This window comes from Chelon labrosus (genome assembly GCF_963514085.1).
Source record: "Chelon labrosus genome assembly, chromosome: 3".
Classification (NCBI taxonomy): Eukaryota; Metazoa; Chordata; class Actinopteri; order Mugiliformes; family Mugilidae; genus Chelon; species Chelon labrosus.
The window spans coordinates 4060502-4081163 of record NC_140339.1 but is presented as its reverse complement, the minus strand read 5'-3'; the positions used below and the strand labels follow the sequence as shown (position 1 = coordinate 4081163).

General features: G+C 40.7%; 1 protein-coding gene across 1 annotated transcript; it reads left to right on the top strand.

The window, feature by feature from the left end:
• Positions 1-355: 355 nt before the first annotated feature.
• slc39a13 (solute carrier family 39 member 13) lies at positions 356-19024 on the top strand. Its single transcript, XM_084541699.1, has 10 exons — positions 356-739; positions 4866-5231; positions 7374-7481; positions 7758-7900; positions 11153-11272; positions 12688-12777; positions 15439-15489; positions 15612-15744; positions 15828-15927; positions 17811-19024. The coding sequence occupies exons 1-10, from the start codon at positions 631-633 to the stop codon at positions 17884-17886; spliced, it is 1296 nt and encodes a 431-aa protein (XP_084397825.1). The 5' UTR covers positions 356-630; the 3' UTR covers positions 17887-19024.
• The last annotated feature ends 1638 nt before the right edge of the window (positions 19025-20662 follow it).

The following is a 20662-nucleotide window of genomic DNA, read 5'->3' as shown; positions in this document are numbered from 1 at the left end:
CCTAAAGTGGAATCATGGTCCTTGGAGGGGAAATAAAAACAAAAAAATCAGAAGTCCTCTAAGGAAATTTACTTATTTGTCATTTGATCAGTTAATTCTGCAGTCGAAAACCTTATAATTAAATATTTTCAGCCTCTATTTGCACCTATATTGCCTCAGATTTGATCCTAAAGTGGAACCATGGTCACTGGAGGGGAAATACAAACAGAAATGCCTGAATTTTCCAAAAATGTCATTTTATCATTTCATTCTGCAGTTGAAAACCTTATAATTAAAACTAAAATATGAATTCAGGTGAAATAAAACTATGATTTCCATCTTAGAGGGACTAAAAACCTTAAAATGCCTTTAGAGGAGGAGGATAATGTGTGTTTATTGTCTGTTTTACTACTTTAATTAACTTTACAGCCACTATTTTGCAGACATGTGAGGAAAAATCTCCTCAGATTTGGTCCTAATATGGAATCATGTGGAGGGGTGTAAAAAAACTTCCTGAATTTTCCAGAGGGGCGGGATCCATGCAGGGACTCTCCCCTCATGTTTATGTTTTTTTTCTTTTCCTCCAGGATCCTGATACGTGGCTGTTTGGTTTGGGGGACCCGACACTGACTCGTGTGCTGCAGCTAGCGGATGCCTGCCCGCAGCAGCTGGGAGTCTGTCTGGAGCAACTCAGCCTGCCTCCATCAAACCGGCCTGGATGGCAGGGACACACCGGTGCAAGGACTGCCGAAAACAAGAGGTGATTTTTGCAGATAACACGCTACACTCGCTCCCGTCAGTTCACGTTAGCATTTAGCCGCTGTTTCCCATTCCACCCCCCCGGTGAACGGCGACAGTAAGTTTCTAAAAACTGATGCTAGTTGTGGTTAGCAGCGGGGAGAGGATAGCCGTTAGCATCGAATCCACAGCTAACGGAGTAGCGGCTAACGTTAGCATGCTAACTTTTGGATCGCAGAATAAAGTTTAGCGTTAATTAGCCGCGGTGTTTGTCACTTTAGCACTTTATTTTTTATTATTTTCTTTATATTTAATGTCGCCGCACAGACTGTTAGCAGCAGTGAGTTAACTTCCATGTGCTAACTCCCACAGGAAAATGCTGTTTATTAAAATATCTCTTGTCTCAATTAATGTGCAGCTCCAGAGGGTTAGCCCAACTTTTCACCTCTTGAGTCTCTTAATTAAAGATGCTTTAAGACTGTTATCTTGAGTGGGTCTGCATGCCTAAAGGAAGTGGCTGGTGTTTCTGGAGTTTTCTCTCCCTGCCACATCTCAACTTTCAGTTCAGCTGAACCAAGATTTAGTTTCTGGTCTGGATGTTTTCAATTTTATTTATTTTATTTGTACATCAGGAAGGCTTTTTTCTTTTTCTTTTTCAGAGACTGTTTCTCTTATGTCCAGTTTTTAATTTTTTTTTTTTTTGCTCTATGAAGTCTGTTACAGGCTAGACTGATGAGTAATCTGGGCTGAGATTTGCTTATCCTCCACACATGTCAATATTCAGGGCTGCAGCAAACGGTCATTTTTTCAACACTAAATGACAACTAACTTTCCCTAATAAACTAAATTTAGGATGTCCCGATCGGTATCGGCTTCTGCAAAGCCTGATCTTTTATAGTTATTTTACCCCAGGCTGAATTTCAAGTTCCTGACTCCATTATTTATTTATTTTTTCTAAGGTGCTATTCTTTAAAGATTCCCAAATTGTTTTGCAATTTTTTTTGCAAATTTTACAGACTTTTTATATTTTTTCCTCCAGAGAGGTTTCTCTGTGTAAAGTATTTAAACTTTTTTTGCTCTATAAAGTCTGTTACAGCCTAGACTGATAACTAAACTGTGCGGAGATTTGCTTATCCTCAATATATGTCAGTATTGGTTTATACCAATGCTGCAACAAATAAATTTTTTTGCTAATTGGTTAACTCAACACTAAATGACAGCTAACTTTCTCTAATAAACTTTTAAACAAAATTTAGGATGTCACAAATGGTATGTGCAAAGCCGGAAAGATTCCCAAATTTTTTTACAAATTTTGGAGACTTTTTGTATTTTTTTTCCTCCAGAGAGGTTTCTCTCTGTCCAGTATTTAAACATTTTTTTGCTCTATAAAGTAATTTGTACTGATATTTGCTTATCAATGATATTTGTCAATGTTCGGGCTGTCAGTCCGGGCTGCAGCAAACACTAAATTTTTCAACACTAAATGATAACTAACTTTCCGTAATAAACTTTTAAACAAAATTTAGGATGTCCCGATTGGTATCAGCTTCTGCACAGCCTGATCTTTTGTAGTTATTTCACCTCAGGCTGAATTTTAGGCTCCTAGCTGCATTATTTTTTTAGCGGGAAAGATTCCCAAATTTTTCACAGGACTGAATTTCAAGTTCCAAGTACATTTTTTATTTTTTTTTATTTTTATTTTTTTTTTTATTTTAAGGAGCTATTTTTTATAGATTCCCTATTTTTTTATTTTTTTTTTTCAAATTTTAGAGACTTTTTATATATATAAAAAAATCTCTATGTCCAGTATTTAAACATTTTTTGCTCTATAAAGTTTGTTACAGGCCAACTGATAAGCAATCCGGGCTGAGATTTTAGCCGATATTTGCTTAGCCTCGATCCTTTTCTATCCGTTATTTTTGGTGTAATCGGTTAATTCTTTGGTTAAGTCAACACTAAATGATAACTGACTTTCCCTAATAAACCTTTAAATAAAATTAAGGATGTCCCGATCAGTATCAGCTTCTGCAAAGCCTGGCTTTTTGCAGTTATTTATGCTTATTTATAATCCTGGTTTTCCTAAACTAGAGGCTTCCTGAGGTTGCAGACCAATTATTGCTTAAATAACAGGGACTGGGTGTGCCATAAACCAAAACCATGTTGGTGTGGCATCAAAACTTACTTCTTCTGTTTTTAACGGTGGTTGGCTAACATCAAAGCGGCCAAAAATGTAAGAAGAAGAACAAAAACAATCACGTGACTAAACATGTCACACCTTGTGGAAGAACTTTACTCTGAAAAATGAAGTCTGACAGACAGAAATTTATGGATTGCAATGTGAATGTTTGGTGAGGTGGTAGTAGGAGATCATCATTCAGTACTACCAACTTTATTCGCCAAACAACAACAAACACTGAACGCTGCGTTTAAAAGAAAAGTTTCCTGGAGGCAGCGTCAAGGAACAAAAAGGCACATTTCTGGAGTAGAGAACACAAGGTACGAGCTACCCTCTCCACACAACATTAACTTTGACAGAAAGATTTATTGAACTGAATCCTGTCGACTCTACGAGAAGACAAGGAAAGACTTTAGGAATCTACAGGGGAGGAACGGATGGATGTGCGATCGGGACGTCCCTAAACATAATCATAAACACACATTCTAACACCATGTGTATGAATGTAGAAACCATTTCAAACTTTCACGCAACTACACTATTCATCACTTAAGTTTATTAGATTTATTCAGCGTTAACTTTAAATTAGGAAAATTTGTTTGTTTTCTATATTCTGTCAATTAGCAAAGAAGGCAATGAGTACGGTTGAACTCCAGTGAATTGTGCTGATTGTAATTTGGAGATGCACCTGTTTATCTGCAAAAGGTCGCTTACACCTACTTAGACCTTAAACCACCTACTGTAGCGTTAATGGAAATCTGTGCAGTCTTCTCGCTCTATATATGGAAACAGAAACTGCTTGCATCTTGTAACTGGGCTGGAAAGCCATTTGCATCTGCTCTGGAGATCCTTTCTTGTGTCATTGTCTAAAAAAAAAAAAAACAACAGGTGGTGACACGACAGCTACACCCAGACGTTTACCACCGAGCAAGGATCGGATAAAACTTGCTGAATTATCCAAATGCCGAAGCCGCTCTCACGTTTCTTTGCTGTAAAAGCCAGCGGATCTGCTATGTTGAGGTTCTTCGCCCGTTTCTTGCTGTGGTTGGCAGTTTCATTTTTTGTATAAGTGAAACTTGGTGAGTCTGTGTTAAAGGAATTTCCAAATTTTGGACTTTTCGGGGGTTTATATTTAGTTTATTTTCAGCATTTCTGGCAGCACGAGCCGGCATCGGGGAAAATTTGGAAAGGACACTAAACAAGTGTTGATTTGTGTTCCATGCAAATTATTAGTCATTTATGACTCTGATTAGTTATTGCAGCCCTGCAACCATTTGATAAGTTGTTGGTTTTTGAAGTCATTTATTTTCTTGCAAAAATGCAAGTGAAACCTGAATTGTAGTTGACTATTTCAAGTGTTTACACATTTGTCGTTGGAAAAATGCAAGCAATATGAAGACAACCATTGGTTATTCTACCACTACATAATGGCTGCAGCTTTTGCCATTAAACACTTAAACCTTTTCTTCTAATAACAGATTATTGACATGAATTTAACCGTTGAAGTAACCATTTAAAACTTTTACCTAACGATACCATTCATCACAGAAGTTCTGATTTATATTCAGTGATGTCCCAATTAGGAAATTATATTCTGCAAGTAATTTTTATAGACAGTGTTGTGTATAAATCTAGTGGCTGGTGTGATTGTAATTGGAGAAGCAAGGTTGCTTAAACCCATTATTTGGTTTCATAGGTCTATATTCTCCTAAACAAACTGCTTACAGCTTGTAATTGCCGTGGAAAGAGGCACAGCCACACTAGCCATCGCATCCACTCTAGAGACTCTTCTCTGCAAGAATATAACGACAACTCGGAGGCACTGGCCACCGATCAAGAATCAGAGAAGCCTCACTATCGCATCCATATACTTGCGCTGCTCTGTTCTTGAGATGTTCACGCATGGCGGTTACGCTGCTGTCGAAAGGCGAACGAGATGCCTGTTTGTCTCAAACTGTGCTCCTTCCTACAGCATCACTGGCTGCAAGTGCTTCTTGGACCGTGGAACGGATGAAAGGTGGAAGCTGTCGGAGGCCCAGCTGGGCTCTAGCCGCTCTGTTTATCCCCGTTGCCCTGCTGATGCTGACCTCCAGGGGGGCATCAAGCAGCCAGAAGATGACACAAACCGCTATGGCTCACGCAACGGCTACAGCTGCGGGACCCGGCCCCTGCTTGACAGATGACCTCCCGGGCCTCCAGGCGGTGGCAGACTTCTTAGCCAGCGAACAAGCTCATGTTTGGCTCCTGTCCCTGGTGGGCTCCGTTGCTGTGGGGCTCAGCGGGATCTTCCCCCTGCTTGTCATTCCGATTGAAGCCGGGGCAGCCCTCAAAACAGAAGGTAAGAGAGAACAACATTCAGCTGGAACTGTTTGTTCCTCACAAGAATGTACTATCCCAATATTTATCTTGTAATAAACGCAAAAGAAAAATGTTTCTGTATTGTGAATTATTGTGCAAAATGATGCATGTGTGTAAGTATGTGAGGTGAACAGTAGGAACCAATCATACAGTTCTGTGTTTCTGTACATTATAATTAATGTTCAGTATTTTTAATTCATACAGAACATGTCGTCATGAACACAGATAACACAGTTCACCGGTTAAATAGCTGTAAACTGACAGCGTTGAAAGCACAGCAGCTCAGAGTTCACATGTCCGCAGTAAAGAAAGGAAACATCTCCGCCTCATTAACTCAACAGAATCATGTATCATGTTCTTGGTTTATTTATTCTATATGCGTCACAGGAGCTACAAGCGGGCCATCTGTCTGACCTGGCATCCACAACACACCCACGTACCACAACTATACACCTTGTTTTTTTTTTATTTCCCGGTGACACTGTAGTAGATTTCCTGCAGCCTCCTTTGGGATCAACAAGTACTTCTGCTGGATCTTTGTCAGCCTGTCTTAAGCACAGCTGCACCTTGCTCATGGTTTAAAAGTTTAGACACGGGCTTAAATGGACTTTCTGGGGGAAAAAAAGAAAAAAAGAAAAAGGAACAGCTGCTTCCTGGAGAACAGAACATCTTCTGTGGTGACCTTATGAATGAATGTGTGTTTTTCTACATGAAGCACAAACATACCTTAATGTCTACCTGAGAATGAAGGTTTTGAATGTACCATAACACTTATGTACAACAAATATTTCTTTATTCCTTTTTTTTCCTTTTAATTGAAATGAAATAATGGAATGTTAATGTGAAAACGCCTCGGAAATCTGTGCACAGATGACGGTGTGTGTGAGGTTCTGTAAACTCTGCACAAGGCACAGAGGCAGTCCCTTGAGCTAAAAGCTAACATCTGCACGCTGATGTTTGGGTTATTTTAGCGTGTTAGCATGCTAACATGTCCTAATTAGGACTAAAAGTATGTATATGTAATTAGTTTTGTAAGAAACATGACAATGAAGCATGGTACTGGACAAGACAGAGATTCATTTCTACTGGCAGAAACATACTTAAGTGATCACTACAGCACTTATCAGGCATAACATTATGACCACTGACAAGTAAATAACATTGACCATCTTCTGACAATTCAGTGTTCTGCTGGGAAACTTTTGGACCTGGCATTCATTCATGTGGACGTTACTTAGACATGTAGCACCCACCTAGACCAGACCAGGGACCCCCACCCCACCCCATAGCAATGACAATCCTTGATGTACAGCAGCAGCCATCCCCAGCAGGATGCAGCCTGACACACACACAAAAACACTTTAGGAACAACTAAAAAAAAGAAGAACACAAAGAACAGCAGAAGGTGTTGACCTGGCCTCCAAATTCACTAGATCCCAAACTGATCAAGTATCTGCGGGATGATCCACAGAGGCCCCTCCCCTCAAAGGCCCCCGCTATCAACATTCCGTTGCCAGACACCACAGGACAACCTCAGAAGGCCCATGTCCATTCTCTGATGAGTCACAACCGTTTCGGAGGCACAAGGGAGACCTGCTCAATATCAGGAAAGTGGTCATAATGTTATACCTGATCTGATTGAGAGAGCATAAGCTGTTGAGTTGCAACAACCAGGGCCTACGTTATTTGAGGTCAGCCCGAGGCTTTTTGAGGGCCCCCACCCACAGGAACGTGGCATTCCCAGCGTATTTTAGGCTGTGGGTTGTGAAGCGCAGTCCTGACCGGAGGTTAGTCATTACCGAGGGAAACGCTCCTAAACTACATTTCCTTTGGCGCATGAGTAATCACTGTTTATGTTACTGTTTATGAGGTGAGCCAGAGGCAGAGCTCTGCTTTTATGTTCTCACGTTTTAACAGATTTATTTAACTGAAGAGATTATTTAATCGATTACAAAGAGAAAAACAAAGGGGTTGGCGAAGGAACCGTTGAGCTGTAAGCTTGGCTCTGATCTCAAGCCAAAAAATTCAAGATCACCTCGAAATTACTGGGCTGTTATTAATCATGCTTCACAGTAATTGGTACCTTGTTGTTTTTTTTCACTGCTTCTTTGTGTTTTGTCAGCTGGAAGTCAGAAGCTGAAGCAGCTCCTGAGCTTTGCTATTGGTGGTCTCCTTGGAGATGTATTCCTTCACCTCCTTCCTGAGGCGTGGGCGCTCTCCAGCTCTTCAGGTGGGTCTCCTTCCCCGCCAGTGCCATCACCACCGTCCTTCCTGCTTGCAAAATATTAAAGAAAACATTGACCACTACATTTGCCTTCTTAAAGGCTGCTGTCTCACACATAGGATTGGTGTTTTGTCAATTTTAAGAGGACAGTAACTTTAATTCCATTAACTAAAACTAAAATTAAATTCAGTAGAAACAGTGCTTTATACACTAGAGCCACGTCACCTCTTTCTGCATGTGCTCACTCAGTTGTATTTACAGTCTGTCTGCTGCCCTTTTTAGCGAGTAAACACAACCACTACATGACCCAGGGCCTGTGGGTAATCGTCGGTCTGCTGGCCTTCCTTCTCCTGGAGAAAATGTTCCCAGACCAAGACAGCCAGGAGGATCCCGCTACAGATCCAGACCTGAACTCTAACTCGGCCGTAAGTATTTCTGTCCCCCCAAAAAAAAAAGAATAGTTTCACTGTGCGCGCACATGTCAATACAAGCCTTCACATATTTCTGTTTCCATCGGTATGCTCGGTGCACACCGCTTTTGTGCTTGGTCTGCATGTTTTTCCCACTGGTGTTTTGATGACCGTTGCATCAGATGACCTTCTGAATAACCACAGTGATATTTTGACATTTTGGAAGAAATGCTTATTGACTGTCTTGTGGAAAATTCCATTGGGGGTTCATGTCTTGCTGTAAGAAGATTTTTGGCCACATAATGTAAAAGAACAGTGTGTCAGTTCTACAGTTTTCTTCTGCATGGATGAAAATAAGCGTTTTAATCCTCTATATATCTAAGGGGACTATATTCTATAGTCTATAGTATAATTGGCCGTTTTTGACAACTTTTGATTTTACCTTTATATTTCCTCTTTACCTTGCCTTGTTTGATGTCATTCTTTTCAGGACAGCCTCACATGTGTGACTTTACAGTTATATTTTCATTTTGACATACTGTGTTAACACATTGGATCTAAAACCGCACTAAAAACATAAAATCCAAGTAGGAAAAACTCAGATTTTTCACTGTGAAAACCACAAACATGTTTAACGACTCATGTAGAATGCTAATTCTACATGCTAAAGCTAAGAGCACTTGTGTAAAAATTTTGCAAACAGCAAAGTTATTTACTATTATTTACATTAAAATGTAGGAAACCCATCAGGCATTTTTTTTTGTACAACTATTTACGCAAATTTCTCAAAACTCGCTTCTCTCTTTCACTGTCCATAGACTGTATATAGCATCACTCCCACAACTTTTCCCTCTTCCTTAGCAACCATTGCCTCATAATTTTCTGATTGGTTGATGTGATGCATTTTCCACCAGTAGGAAGGAAAGGGGGTGTCACCGTTTCTTCCTGCAACTCCAGAGTGTTAATTATTGTATTACTTGATTTCCTGATTCCACTTTCTGTTCACTTTTAAAGTTTAATTCCTCCAGTGGAGCAGGAACAGTGCAGCTAGATTCTTATCATTAGCTTGTGTAGGTAGCTGCGCCTGAATATCTTCTTAAGGCAGAAAATTTGACACACCTCATTGTGTCAGCTCTCTGTGGCCATAAAATGACCCACATTAGCAGACGTGCAACCTCCCGACTTCCACATGGCATTGTCTTCTTCTTTTATGGGTTTATTGGTGGTTTGCAAACGAGCTTGAAGGTGCATTACCAAGGGACTCCACCTACCTGTGCAGCCAATGTTAGTTACGTATTGTAACCCCGGTTTCTAAAAGTGTAAGCGTGGCACATTTCCATGTACTGGTATTTTATCAGAACAGTTTAATAAGTATGACTATTAGGGATGTCCCGATCTAGTTTTTTTGCCCCCTGATCCGATACAGATCTTTTAATATTCAGTCAACATCAGCCGATCCGATCTTAAATTAACAAAATTTCCTCTGCTATGATTCATGAAGGCTTTTATTATCTTGTATTCTCGTAGATGACATGTGCACTGGATTCAGTCCAATAAATATGGCTGAAGCTCAAAATTTGGCTTCAGAAACTCCAACAGATGGAGAAATCCTGTGTTCTTCTACTCCAGAAATGTTCTGGTCATCCAACGGTATAAACTCCCTAACCCTCTCTGGAATATTTTTCGCCTTGACGCCGTCTCCAGGAAACTTTTCAGTGTTTGTTGCTGTACCTTTTTATTTTTGGGTTGTCTTGAATGACCATCTCCTACTACCTCCTCACCAAACACGATGCATAATTTACAAATCTCTGTCTGACCTACTTCAGTTTCCAGAGGAAAGTTCTTCCACGCAGCAGACATGTTTAGTCACGTGATTTTGGTTCCTCTTCTTCTTCAATTTTTCGCAGCTTTTTTTTTTTTTTTTACGCTAGCCAACCGCATTAAAACAGAGGAGGAAGAAGATGTATTGACGCTGCAGAGATGTGGTTTAGTTTATGGCAGACCTAAAATAAATAAAAGATGAAGCCTGATACTGATGGGGACATCCCTAACGAGTATATGAGCGATGCTTCCTCTAATTCACATCAAAGCTTATTGTTTAGAAATTTCAAACGTCATGGATAGATGGACAAACATTTAAAGACATTTCCTCTTTGCAGCCAGCAGTGGATGGCTGATGGCTGGCTGCAGTATGTTTTTATTTTTTATTTTTTTAAAAAAGCTCTCTCCTCCTCCCTCCCGTCTTTCTAATGCCATTGAGAAAGAAGATTGGAATCCACGGCTCAGCTCCTCCACTAGTGTCTATTTATAGTGCTGGGGGTGAAGCAGCTGCTTTGACCATTTTAGTGTCCGCTGGAGAACACTCGGCATATAGAGGGAGGCAACAATAGACGGGGACAGAGTGTGACACTGAGTGTGAGAGACAGATAATAAGTATTTTCTATTGAAACACTGCATATTAAGGCTAATCAGCGAAGGCAAAGGATGCGAGCAGAAGTTATTTGTCAGTGTTTCATGTATGGAGAGCTACAACGCTTAATGTGGAACACAAAGAAGAGATTTTGTCATTTTCCTACTCGAGGCTGCTGTAAATTTCTCATTAAACAGAACTCACGCAGTGATTTGCATTGACAGTTCGGGCTCCATTCTGTTGGAGGAGATGGATAGTCCTGAGAATTCATCACACTTAATTACTTCTTCATGCTTCAGTCATAGAGATGGAACAAACATTTCAGACAGCGGGCTATTTCCTCCTGATTAATTTAACTGTCAGTTTAAATGTGTAAGTGGTTTCTGAGTAACAGAACTGGGAAGTTGGCTGTGCTCGTAAAAAACAAACGGTATACCCTTTTTTTTTTTTTAATATTCAAAAATATGAACATGTTGGAATTTGATTTAATCTGAAAAACAAAGGGAAAAAAACGACTCGATGGAAGAAACTTGATGAAACTAACGAGAGCGCTTTAACAGCTGTTCTGCTGCCGGTGGGTGAACCCTTTGACTCGCAGCATGGGGCAACAGTAAAATGTCCGTTTACTGCACCGCGGGGTTCAGGCATAATCATTAACTTACTGTTTTTAGCATGACTGGCGTTGGTCACATAGGTGAATAATATGGTTGCACAGGAGAGCTTTTTCTTCCAAGTTATTGGCATTTTGCTGATGGATGACTCATGAGTAACGAGAAAGGGGAATTATAAATATATATAAAGACAGTACGCACAGAGACTTCATGTTTCCTTTTTTCCTTCCCTTTTTCCCTCCACAGACGCAGGCTAATTCTGTGCTCGGTGGAAAAGCAGCGGTGTCACTCAGAAATGGGCACCATGCTGAGTCATGGAAATCCTCCAAGCAACAGAGTCTGCAGGAAAGATCAGAGAAAATCAAGGTAATGCTGACAACCCAAAGCGTATCCCGGTTAGCAAAATGACAGAACTGGAGGTAAACATTGGACACGGTTTGCTTAAAGTAAAATAAAAATGCATTTCTAGTTTTTTTTTTTTTTTTGCTGTCCACGTCCTCCAAGCTGAACCTGACTGTAAGCAGCCGCTTATTTGGCAGCCAGAAAGACTGTGGAGTTAAAGAGTGTATCTCAGTGCTTTTATTATGAAATGTCTTCTTCTTTATTAAGCTTGTTACATGCTCTGCGAGAAGCAAGAAATTTGTTCTCGCTCCTAGGGCTGTGAGAACAAGAATAAAGTTAGTTTTGGCCAGGTCATTTCTCCTGGGAAGTCCTCATAGTGCCCTCCCACTGCAGCGTACATCGCACCCGCTAAGCATTGTGGGAGATGCTTTCTTTCTTATTATTTTCAGATTTGACGACCGCGTCCGTCGGATCACGCCGTTCATTCAGCACGCACCCACACACAGCGTGCCGATCTCTACCCAGGAGAGATTAGCGGTCACAGTGCGAATATTAGCATCTGGGCGCTAGCATTTCTGCTTTACCCATATTAACCACACCCACTCCGATTTCTGACCAATCGCAGAATAGTTGCCGGACACGACAGGAGAAAAAAAGTTCTGCCCGGTTGATGTTTCGAGAACAAGAACAAGCCGTGAGAACACATTTCTTGCAGAGCATGTTCCAGCCTTTACCCATGTATATATCTGTGTGGCATAGTTTTCAGTAGATTGTCCTTTCTTACACATCACATAAGCTCATGGACATGTGCAAATGATCACTGTCAATCTTCTACGGTTGATGTGTCTCAGTAAACATATATGTCACATGTCATATTTTAGAAAACCCTGGTAGGTTATTAGTAGGGGTTGTACAGACTAGCCACTGCTATACCATGATGCTTTAAGCCTAATAGATGCAGTTAAAATCACCTGGATCTGAAGCTGTAAGCCATAATACCTGATAATTACACTGATCTTCAATAAAGAAATATACTGAGGGGGGAAACGAAATGAAAACTCATCCACTTAGCCCACTTACACTATTCAGGTTATACTGTATCAAGGTATCACCAGAAGTTGTCTTTGTTTTCTGAAGGAGTGACACACATTCCAGGTTTCCTCAGATGAGCGAATCATTTACGAGGTCAGACTATGAACTAACTTTTGCTCCATAATATAAAAAGACTTAATTAGTACTTGGAAATTCCAGCCGACACAATCTCACATTCTGGATGTTGAGGTTAATTTCAGCAAAATGAGCCCGACCTTAAAAGAAAAATGTTTGATAGGTGATTTTTTTCCTTTTTCCTTTTTAATGTTCCTGTTGTTGTCCTCAGCTCTGGCTCATCAGGGTAACATGAGTAAGGGTGGCATTGTGTTTTTTTTGTGTGTCAACAGACGAGCGGATACTTGAACCTGCTGGCTAACTGCATTGACAACTTCACCCATGGGCTGGCAGTAGCTGGGAGTTTCCTGGTGAGCAAAAAGGTAAGAAGCTGCGTTGGCGTCCTCACTGAGAAGACTCTAAATCTCTTATCTTGGCACGTCTGCGTGGCTCGCTCATGCTTGGTTTATACACAAACACAAATAGTTTGGGCTATATTTAGAGTGACGTGAATTTCATGCGGCGGATTTTATCCGTCTCTTTTTTCCTGGGTGGGGATGCAGTGTAGTGAACTCAAAATGTAAATCATTTTTTTTGCCAGTTAATAAATAATACAATAAAGTTTTGACACTCTCAGAGTCCAGTGTGCAGCCAGTCGGTGAATCAGAAGTAAATTTAATTGTGGAATAAAATACAGACACCATAGACTGTATATAAATATGGATGATGCATCCCCACTTCCTTCCATTGGCTAAACTGACGCTATTTTCCCGGGGATATGGGCGGCGCCATCTTGCGACTTTGGAGCCAGACTCTGAGCAGTACGGTCCAAGAGTGGAACCACGTGGAGCTGCTATATCGATGCCCCGCCCACACTTCCTCTAGATTCATTCACATATTCGTTTAATTAATACTACTAATACTCAGAAAAATGGATACTTACACTACATATGGTTAATATACTTATATCAGCATTATATTAACTACCTAAAATGACTGAAACCATCCTTGAAAATGTGTATAAAATGAGTATTTTAGTGTTTTGCCCACTAACATGGAGGGGGTGGAGCTTATGACCTATACTGCAGCCAGCCACCAGGGGGAGCTCTACTTGCTTTGGCTTCACTTTTGAGGAGCTGTCCATATTTATAATCTAAGGGAAAGGCTGCACAGAAACAACAACAACAAACACCACGAACAAGAGAAAATATGTCACGATCACGTTCGAATTACAGGTTAGAAGTATAATAGTGTAAACTCTGATTAATATTTAGTTGTTAGACTAAGGATTAATCAGCTACACTAAAAATAATCAACCAATAAATAATTCAAACCTTTTTTTTTGTTTGTTTTAATTATGGCTTATTGCAGCCGTAGACATGAGTATGAATTATCACAATGTTTTCTAGTGTGACTGTGAATGTAAATGTGTTTGCCCTTTAAATGGTTGATTATCACGTTCTGTAGAGGAAACTGCAAAATGGCCAAAGCAGAACGGAGCAGTATTTAATTAAAGCAAAGGACAACAACGGATCTGGGGGACTATTTAAGACATATTACACCTCCCTTGGGAGTCCAGTGTTTGCTGGCCGGTGTACGGGTTCACCAGGAGCCCAGCAGCACTCATTACAGGATTCAACAAACTCTTTGAAACTTCTTATTCTTTTATCGTGCGTTAACAGCCTCGCCGCTGAAAGAGGGCTGTCTTCTTTAAACTGCGGTACCATGGATTTGTGTCGCTTCGGTGGGTTAGTGTATATTTGTAGCAGTGGGAAGAGAGTCCAGCTGGTGAGACATAAGGCTAGCAGCGTGAACTACGGATCGATGTGCCAGAGAGGAAGTTAACTAGATGTCTCAAACATGCACATACAAGACATCTCGCCGGTTTGTTTTTCTGTTTGCTCGTTGTGCATTTGTCACGGTTTCATTTTTGCCAACGTGAAATGCGGCATGAAAGTGATTGTGAACCCGACTCTTTCATGTTTGATCAATGCTGATAGAGTCTTTAATTATGACTGGCCACTGAACACATGTATTTGTATATACATATATAAATGTGGCACATGGTTTTTATGTTAATGTTCTTTGCCCCGTAGCAGATCGTTGTTTTGTGCATGGATACAGTCTAGTGAACTCAAAATACAAATCAGTTTTTTGCCAGTAAATAAATAAAACAGTAAAGTTTTGCCAGTCTCTAGTGCAGCGTGCAGCCAGTTGGTGAATCGGGTAAATTTAACGGTGGATTAAAATGTCTTAAACTACTACCTGCTTTAGAAACAAAACCACATGTGAATGCAAATTGTTCTTTAAATCAGATGTAGTGACCTGCAGTTATTTATCTGGAGAATTTTGCGCTGAAAATGTCTCAAACCACACTGGTTTAGCAAAGTAAATTCTTCTTCTTATGCATATTTATACTCCTTGTTTTCATAAACCACAAGCTCCCTGAGGTTGCAGACCAATTATTGCTAATAAATATGTATTTAATATCTGTGAAAATTATCAGATTGGATCTGTAATCTTTTGTAATTATTCATTTTAGATTATCCAAGCACCGAAACCACATCCTTGGAGCATCAGAATAGCTTATAAACATGAAGAAGATCCAGAATCATGTGACTAAACATGTGGCCAGTTTAATCCTATACTTGTGTGGATAGCACGTCTTTAAATTTCCACCTCAGTTCATTAAAACCTTTATCTTAATGTTCATTGCCAGTACCAGATCATCTTCATGTGGTTCAAACTAATTAACTGACTGATTTTCTGACAATTCTCGTTTATTAAAATTTATTAAAAGTCGTCTTATATCATATAAACATTTATTTATTTATTTAAAGAAAATCATTTTGGACAAAATATGTTCTTTTAAGGCATTTTTGGCTTTTTTTCCACTTTCTTTTCCTGTAAATTAAAATCTGTGAGCTGTAATCTCTTTAGCATTAATATAATCACACTAATGCATTTGCTGTATAACCAGCTTTGAGTTGTCTGATGTGTGGAGACCACGTCAAACCCTTTAACGGGACGTTTCCTTCTTGCAGGTTGGGTTCCTCACCACTTTTGCCATCCTGCTCCATGAAATCCCCCACGAGGTGAGAGAACACGGCTCTGATTAAAGCACGCACCCGTCATTTCTAAATCTCTGCAGTGTTTATGTACATGCTGAACGTTCAGCCCGTTCCCGTGTGCTGAGAAATGTCGTCGCCTCCCGCAGGTGGGCGACTTCGCCATTCTGCTGAGGGCCGGCTTTGATCGATGGAGCGCCGCTCGCATGCAGCTGTCCACGGCGCTGGTCGGCGTCTTCGGAGCTGGTTTCGCTTTGTACGCTCAGTCACCAAAAGGCACAGGTAAGATGGGACTAATATTTATTGGAACACATTATAGAAAATCTCTTCAGTAGCCGGTCTTAAGTCCTTTATACTATTTGTAGAAAATTCCAGTGCCTGGATTTTGCCTTTCACGTCTGGAGGCTTCCTCTACATAGCCTTGGTGAACGTGGTGCCTGACCTGCTGGAAGAGTCCAGTTTAAGGTATGTTGGATGTGTTGTTAATCTAATTAAACACAAGTTATTATGACATGTTTTCATAGTTGGTAAAAGGGTTGCTCTTGAGGTCTGAAATTAAGTGGCCTCTCCTGAATTAGGCTGATCCGTTGGTCTACAGTTTATTACTTCTACTTCATGTTGTCACTGCGAATATATTTTTGTATTTTATCAGAAGGTGTGAAATGAGACAACACCTCTGTGTTCCCCTTTTTCCTTGTGCGCTGGTTCTCTAAACTGAACAGCCAATCAGAGTGATCTCTCTCGTCCGACCGATTCAACCTGCAGAGTTGTCTGAGAGTCCTCCACAGTTAGGGATGTCCCGATCAAGTTTCTTCTGCCCCCGTGATCCGATACTGATATTTTGATATGGAGTATCAGTCGATCCGAACAAAATAAATAAACAAAAGGTCCTCTCCTGTTGATTCGTAAAGACTTTTCTTATCTTACTTATCCTCCCAGATCAGGTGTGCACCGTGTGACCCGATAGATCAACGCTAATCAATGCTAATGTAGCATTGTCGTACCTTGATTCCAGAAAACCTGTGTTCTCTACTCTATGCAGAAATAGGCTGGTCTAACTCCCTGACCTCCTGTCTTGAGGAAACTTTTCTTTTAATCGTAGCGCTCAGTGTTTGTTGTTGTTGTTGTTGTTGTATCGGTGCAGTCTTTGCCTTGAGTCGACTCCTTATTCCGTTTTTTTTTTGCTAATTAAGTTGGTAGTATTGAATAACAATCTCCTACCACCACCTTGCAATTTGCATAATTGCATAATAATTGCATAATTTATAAAAAAAACATATTTCTGTCTGACTGACTTCATTTTCCAGAGTAAAGTTCTTCCACACAGCAGACATGTTTAGTTTATGTTTTTGGTTCTTCTTCCTCTACTTTGATTTTTGGCAGGTTTGATGTTAGCCAACCGAAGTCAACAACTAAAACAGAAGAAGAAGAAGAAGTCATTTTTTTCTTCTTTGTTTTATTGGCAGCTTGGCTTTGACGCGAGCTTGTTTACAGCCATGTTTTCTAGTGTAGTCTTCTTCTTCTTCCATTAGTTCTTAAAATAGTTTCACTGCCACCAACTGTTGATAATTGGAACTGCACGAATTAAATGCATGATTTCATTGGCTCCATCTGCTTTGTTCAACGTACTGGTTTGGTAAAATTCATAAAAAAACAACAAAAAACTTGTCGTTAATGGTGCATAAAAAAGACATAGCCGTAACCGTGGCTACCCCTAGATGTAGTGTAGCAGCTCCAGCTTTGCAACGGCCTGCAAAGTGCTTATTTATTCATTTAGCTGTACCCCAACTGGGCCACAATTGCCTGTGTTCTGTCCGCTTCAAGAGTGCCTGCAGAGAAGAGCTTCCCTCTGCAGAATCAAATTAAGATTAAGACGGTGCTGTGAAGCTGTCTGAAGGAGGAGAGAGAGAGAGAGAGAGAGAGGGAGGAAACGCAGCTTATGGGCACTGAAAGCTAAAAAGACACATCCGACACTTTTTATCTCAAGTCAGCAGCAGAGAACACGATGGGGGGAAGAAATGGGGGAAAATATCATGTTATGTTTGATGACTTTTAGGCCTGTAGTTTAATTTTAAACACACAGATCGATGCACGTTAGATTTTAAACTTTAATTCTTTCTGCAAAAAAACAAAAAGAAATGCAGTGTGGAAACCCTGCTGTCTTTGTGGCTCTGTGGCTTCGTGGCATCATTAATGACCAAAACCTCTGCATTAACTTGTTCTGTGTTGTTGGAGTGGACTTTGAGAGTTGTGTGGTGTGGAAGTGGACAGATGGCATGTTCCTTTTTAACGTCCTTTTAATGAGTCTGAAGCTGTAACCTCTTTTGTTGGTTTTCTTCTTCTTTCAGACACTCCCTTCTGCAGATACTGCTCATTTTCTGCGGCGTGGCCGTCATGGCTCTGCTCTCCGTCGTCGTCGACTGAATGTGGAGGAAAACGGCCTCGTCGCCTTTACGCGAAACACTACAAAAACCCCACCCACCGACCCTTTTCACACCCCTCTCCCCTCGTTCGTGGAACCGTCTCGGTCACGTCGCGCTAAAACAAATATCGGACAAAAGGAACGGCACTTTATGGAGGGACAGCTGAAGAAATATTTTATCGATCTGCTGACGAGACGCTTTTTGTGGACACTTTTCAAATGTGCCATTGTTCAAATACCAAATGAGAATTGAGACTTGTTTGTATAGATATCTGTTACCAAGCTGTCTTTGTTGACCAGACAATCACAATGTTTTGCACATGTATTTACACAGGTACACCTGCCGTACCTGCTCAGCAGAAATATTAACAGAACAGGTATTACCAGCCCTGAACTAACCACCTCCCCCTCCTCCCCCTCCTCCTTCCACATGTATTCAAACCCAAATTGTTGTAATGTTGTATGTATTGTTGCTCTTGTGCGTCTTCTGTTTCCGATGTAGCTGCTGCATATTTATTGAAAGACGAGAGCGCAGCTCCATCGGGCGTGCCGTCTCATCACTTTAGTCTTCTCTAGAGATAAGTGCCGAGGAGTCGGGAGGGTCCCTCACACCAGTGTCAGCTCCACGCCAAAGTCATGTCATCTGTTTGCTGTGCAGTCTCCACCCTGTTTTTTTGGGGGCCAGAGGTTGGTGCTCAAAACAAAACACTCTGCTTGAATAAATAATTGCGATAAAGTTTAAATTAATGGATGGAAAGGATTGGTACTGTTTGTTAATTCTCTGGTTTGACTTAAAACTCATTGCTAACAAGTAGTTTTGTTTGTTTTTTAGTCTAGGGAGGTGATAACAAACTCTTTAAAGAAAATTAAGGGACTGTTCGTGTCTTGTTGCTGATGCACCTGAAGAAATAAACTCTATATAATAAGGAGTCTTTTTATTCTAGGACCACACATACAAGCAGGAAAAAAAAAAAGTGACACAGGGTATTACATCGATCTCAGCAGAATTAGGATGTACCTATATTGATTGGCCGTCCCGTATTAAAAGGTGCTGATGCAGGGAGTTGACCTCTCTGCACGCAAGCCCGTCCACCGTGAGCATAAATTATTTTACCGCAAAGGTCCTATGCCTAATATGTCATATGGGAGTGGAGGGGGGGAGTGGAGGGAGTGTGAAGGGGGGGTATTGATCGTGTGTTCACACTTGTCCAGTTTCAGCACAGTCTTATCTGGCAAGCTACTGTTGCCATAACGACTCCTCCGCGGGTCGCCTTCCTTAGTCATCAGCCCGCGAGCAGCTTAGTGTCCGTGGGAGCCCTTCCTCGGTCACGGCACAGAAGGACAACAAACAAGCCGCTATTTACTCTGCAGCGCAAACACGCCAGTGACAAATGTTTTACTCCCTTAACTTTATGTAGTTTACTCCAAGCGTCCGACATCAGATTAAAATAATGTGGCCGATGGCTGAGAAACATAAATATTGGCTGATGGCTGACAGTGCAAATATTAAGGGAGCTCACATTTCAATTAACATGCAGTGAGAAGTTAACATTTAAGAGTGCCCCGGATAAAATAAACAAAATAAAGATATCTTCCAATTTTTAGTGCCAAAGCCAATGTCATTGTAAGATTTCATACACCACAATATTTCAGTCAGTACTTCATCGTAGAAATCCATTAATTAGGTTGAGCCAGTCCTATGATGATTGGCCCAGCTCGCTCCCAACAATACTACTACATTTGTACAATAGTTAAATCTTCTTTGTTGCTGGTGTTAATCTGAAACAGCGAATCATGCCATCAGGGAAGAAAAAATCCATTGATGGAATAACCTGGTCATTCAGTATATTCAGGTAGTCAGCTGACCTCATTCTTTGGACACATAATGTTGCTGAACCTAGACCTGAGCAACTGCAGCAACCCCAGATCATAGCACTGCCCCCACAGGCTTGTACAGTAGACACTAGGCATGATGGGTGCATCACTTCATCTGCCTCTCTTCTTACCCTGATGCCCCCATCACTCTGGAACAGGGTAAATCTGGACTCATCAGACCACATGACCTTCTTCCATTGGTCCAGAGTCCAATCTTTATGCTCCCTAGCAAACTGAAGCCTTTATTTCCAGTTAGCCTCACTGATTAGTGGTTTTCTTAAGGCTACACAGCTGTTCAGTCCCAATCCCTTGAGTTCCCTTCACATTGTACGTGTGGAAATGTTCTTACTTTCACTATTAAACATAGCCCTGAGTTCTACTGTTGGTTTTCTTCTATTTGACTTCACCAAACGTTTCAGTGATCACAGATCACAATCAATCGGGATGTTCTTCCGACCACATTTCTTTCTGGAAGACGATGGTTCTCCACTATCCTTCCAGTTGTTAATAATGCGTTGGACAGTTCTTGACCCAGTTTTAGTAGTTTCTACAATCTCCTTAGATGTTTTCTCTGCTTGATGCATGCCAATGATTTGACCCTTCTCAAACAGACTAACATCTTTTCCACGACCACAGGATGTGTCTTTAGACATGGTTGTTGAAGAAATGAGAAGCTACTCATTGCATCAGTTGGGGTTAAGTAACTTGTTACCAGCTGAAAGATAATCACCCATGCAGTAATTATCCAATAGGAGGCTAGTACCTATTAGCTTAGTTGAATCCAGGTGGTGTTTCCTGTACCCTGCTACATGTAGGACATATTTATAGATTTAGACAATTGTTCTTACATCTTTTCTTCTAAACATTGTAACTTGGATTAATTATTCCTTGGCTATAAAGATA

What these genes read in the sequence shown, in the direction of transcription:
- slc39a13 (XM_084541699.1), top strand. Translation starts at nt 631, where the DNA reads ATGCCTGCCCGCAGCAGCTGGGAGTCTGTCTGGAGCAACTCAGCCTGC. An exon ending in AAAGATCAGAGAAAATCAAG is followed by an intron (nt 11,273 to 12,687) that starts GTAATGCTGACA and finishes GTGTGTCAACAG; the next exon opens with ACGAGCGGATACTTGAACCT. An exon ending in GTTTCCTGGTGAGCAAAAAG is followed by an intron (nt 12,778 to 15,438) that starts GTAAGAAGCTGC and finishes TCCTTCTTGCAG; the next exon opens with GTTGGGTTCCTCACCACTTT.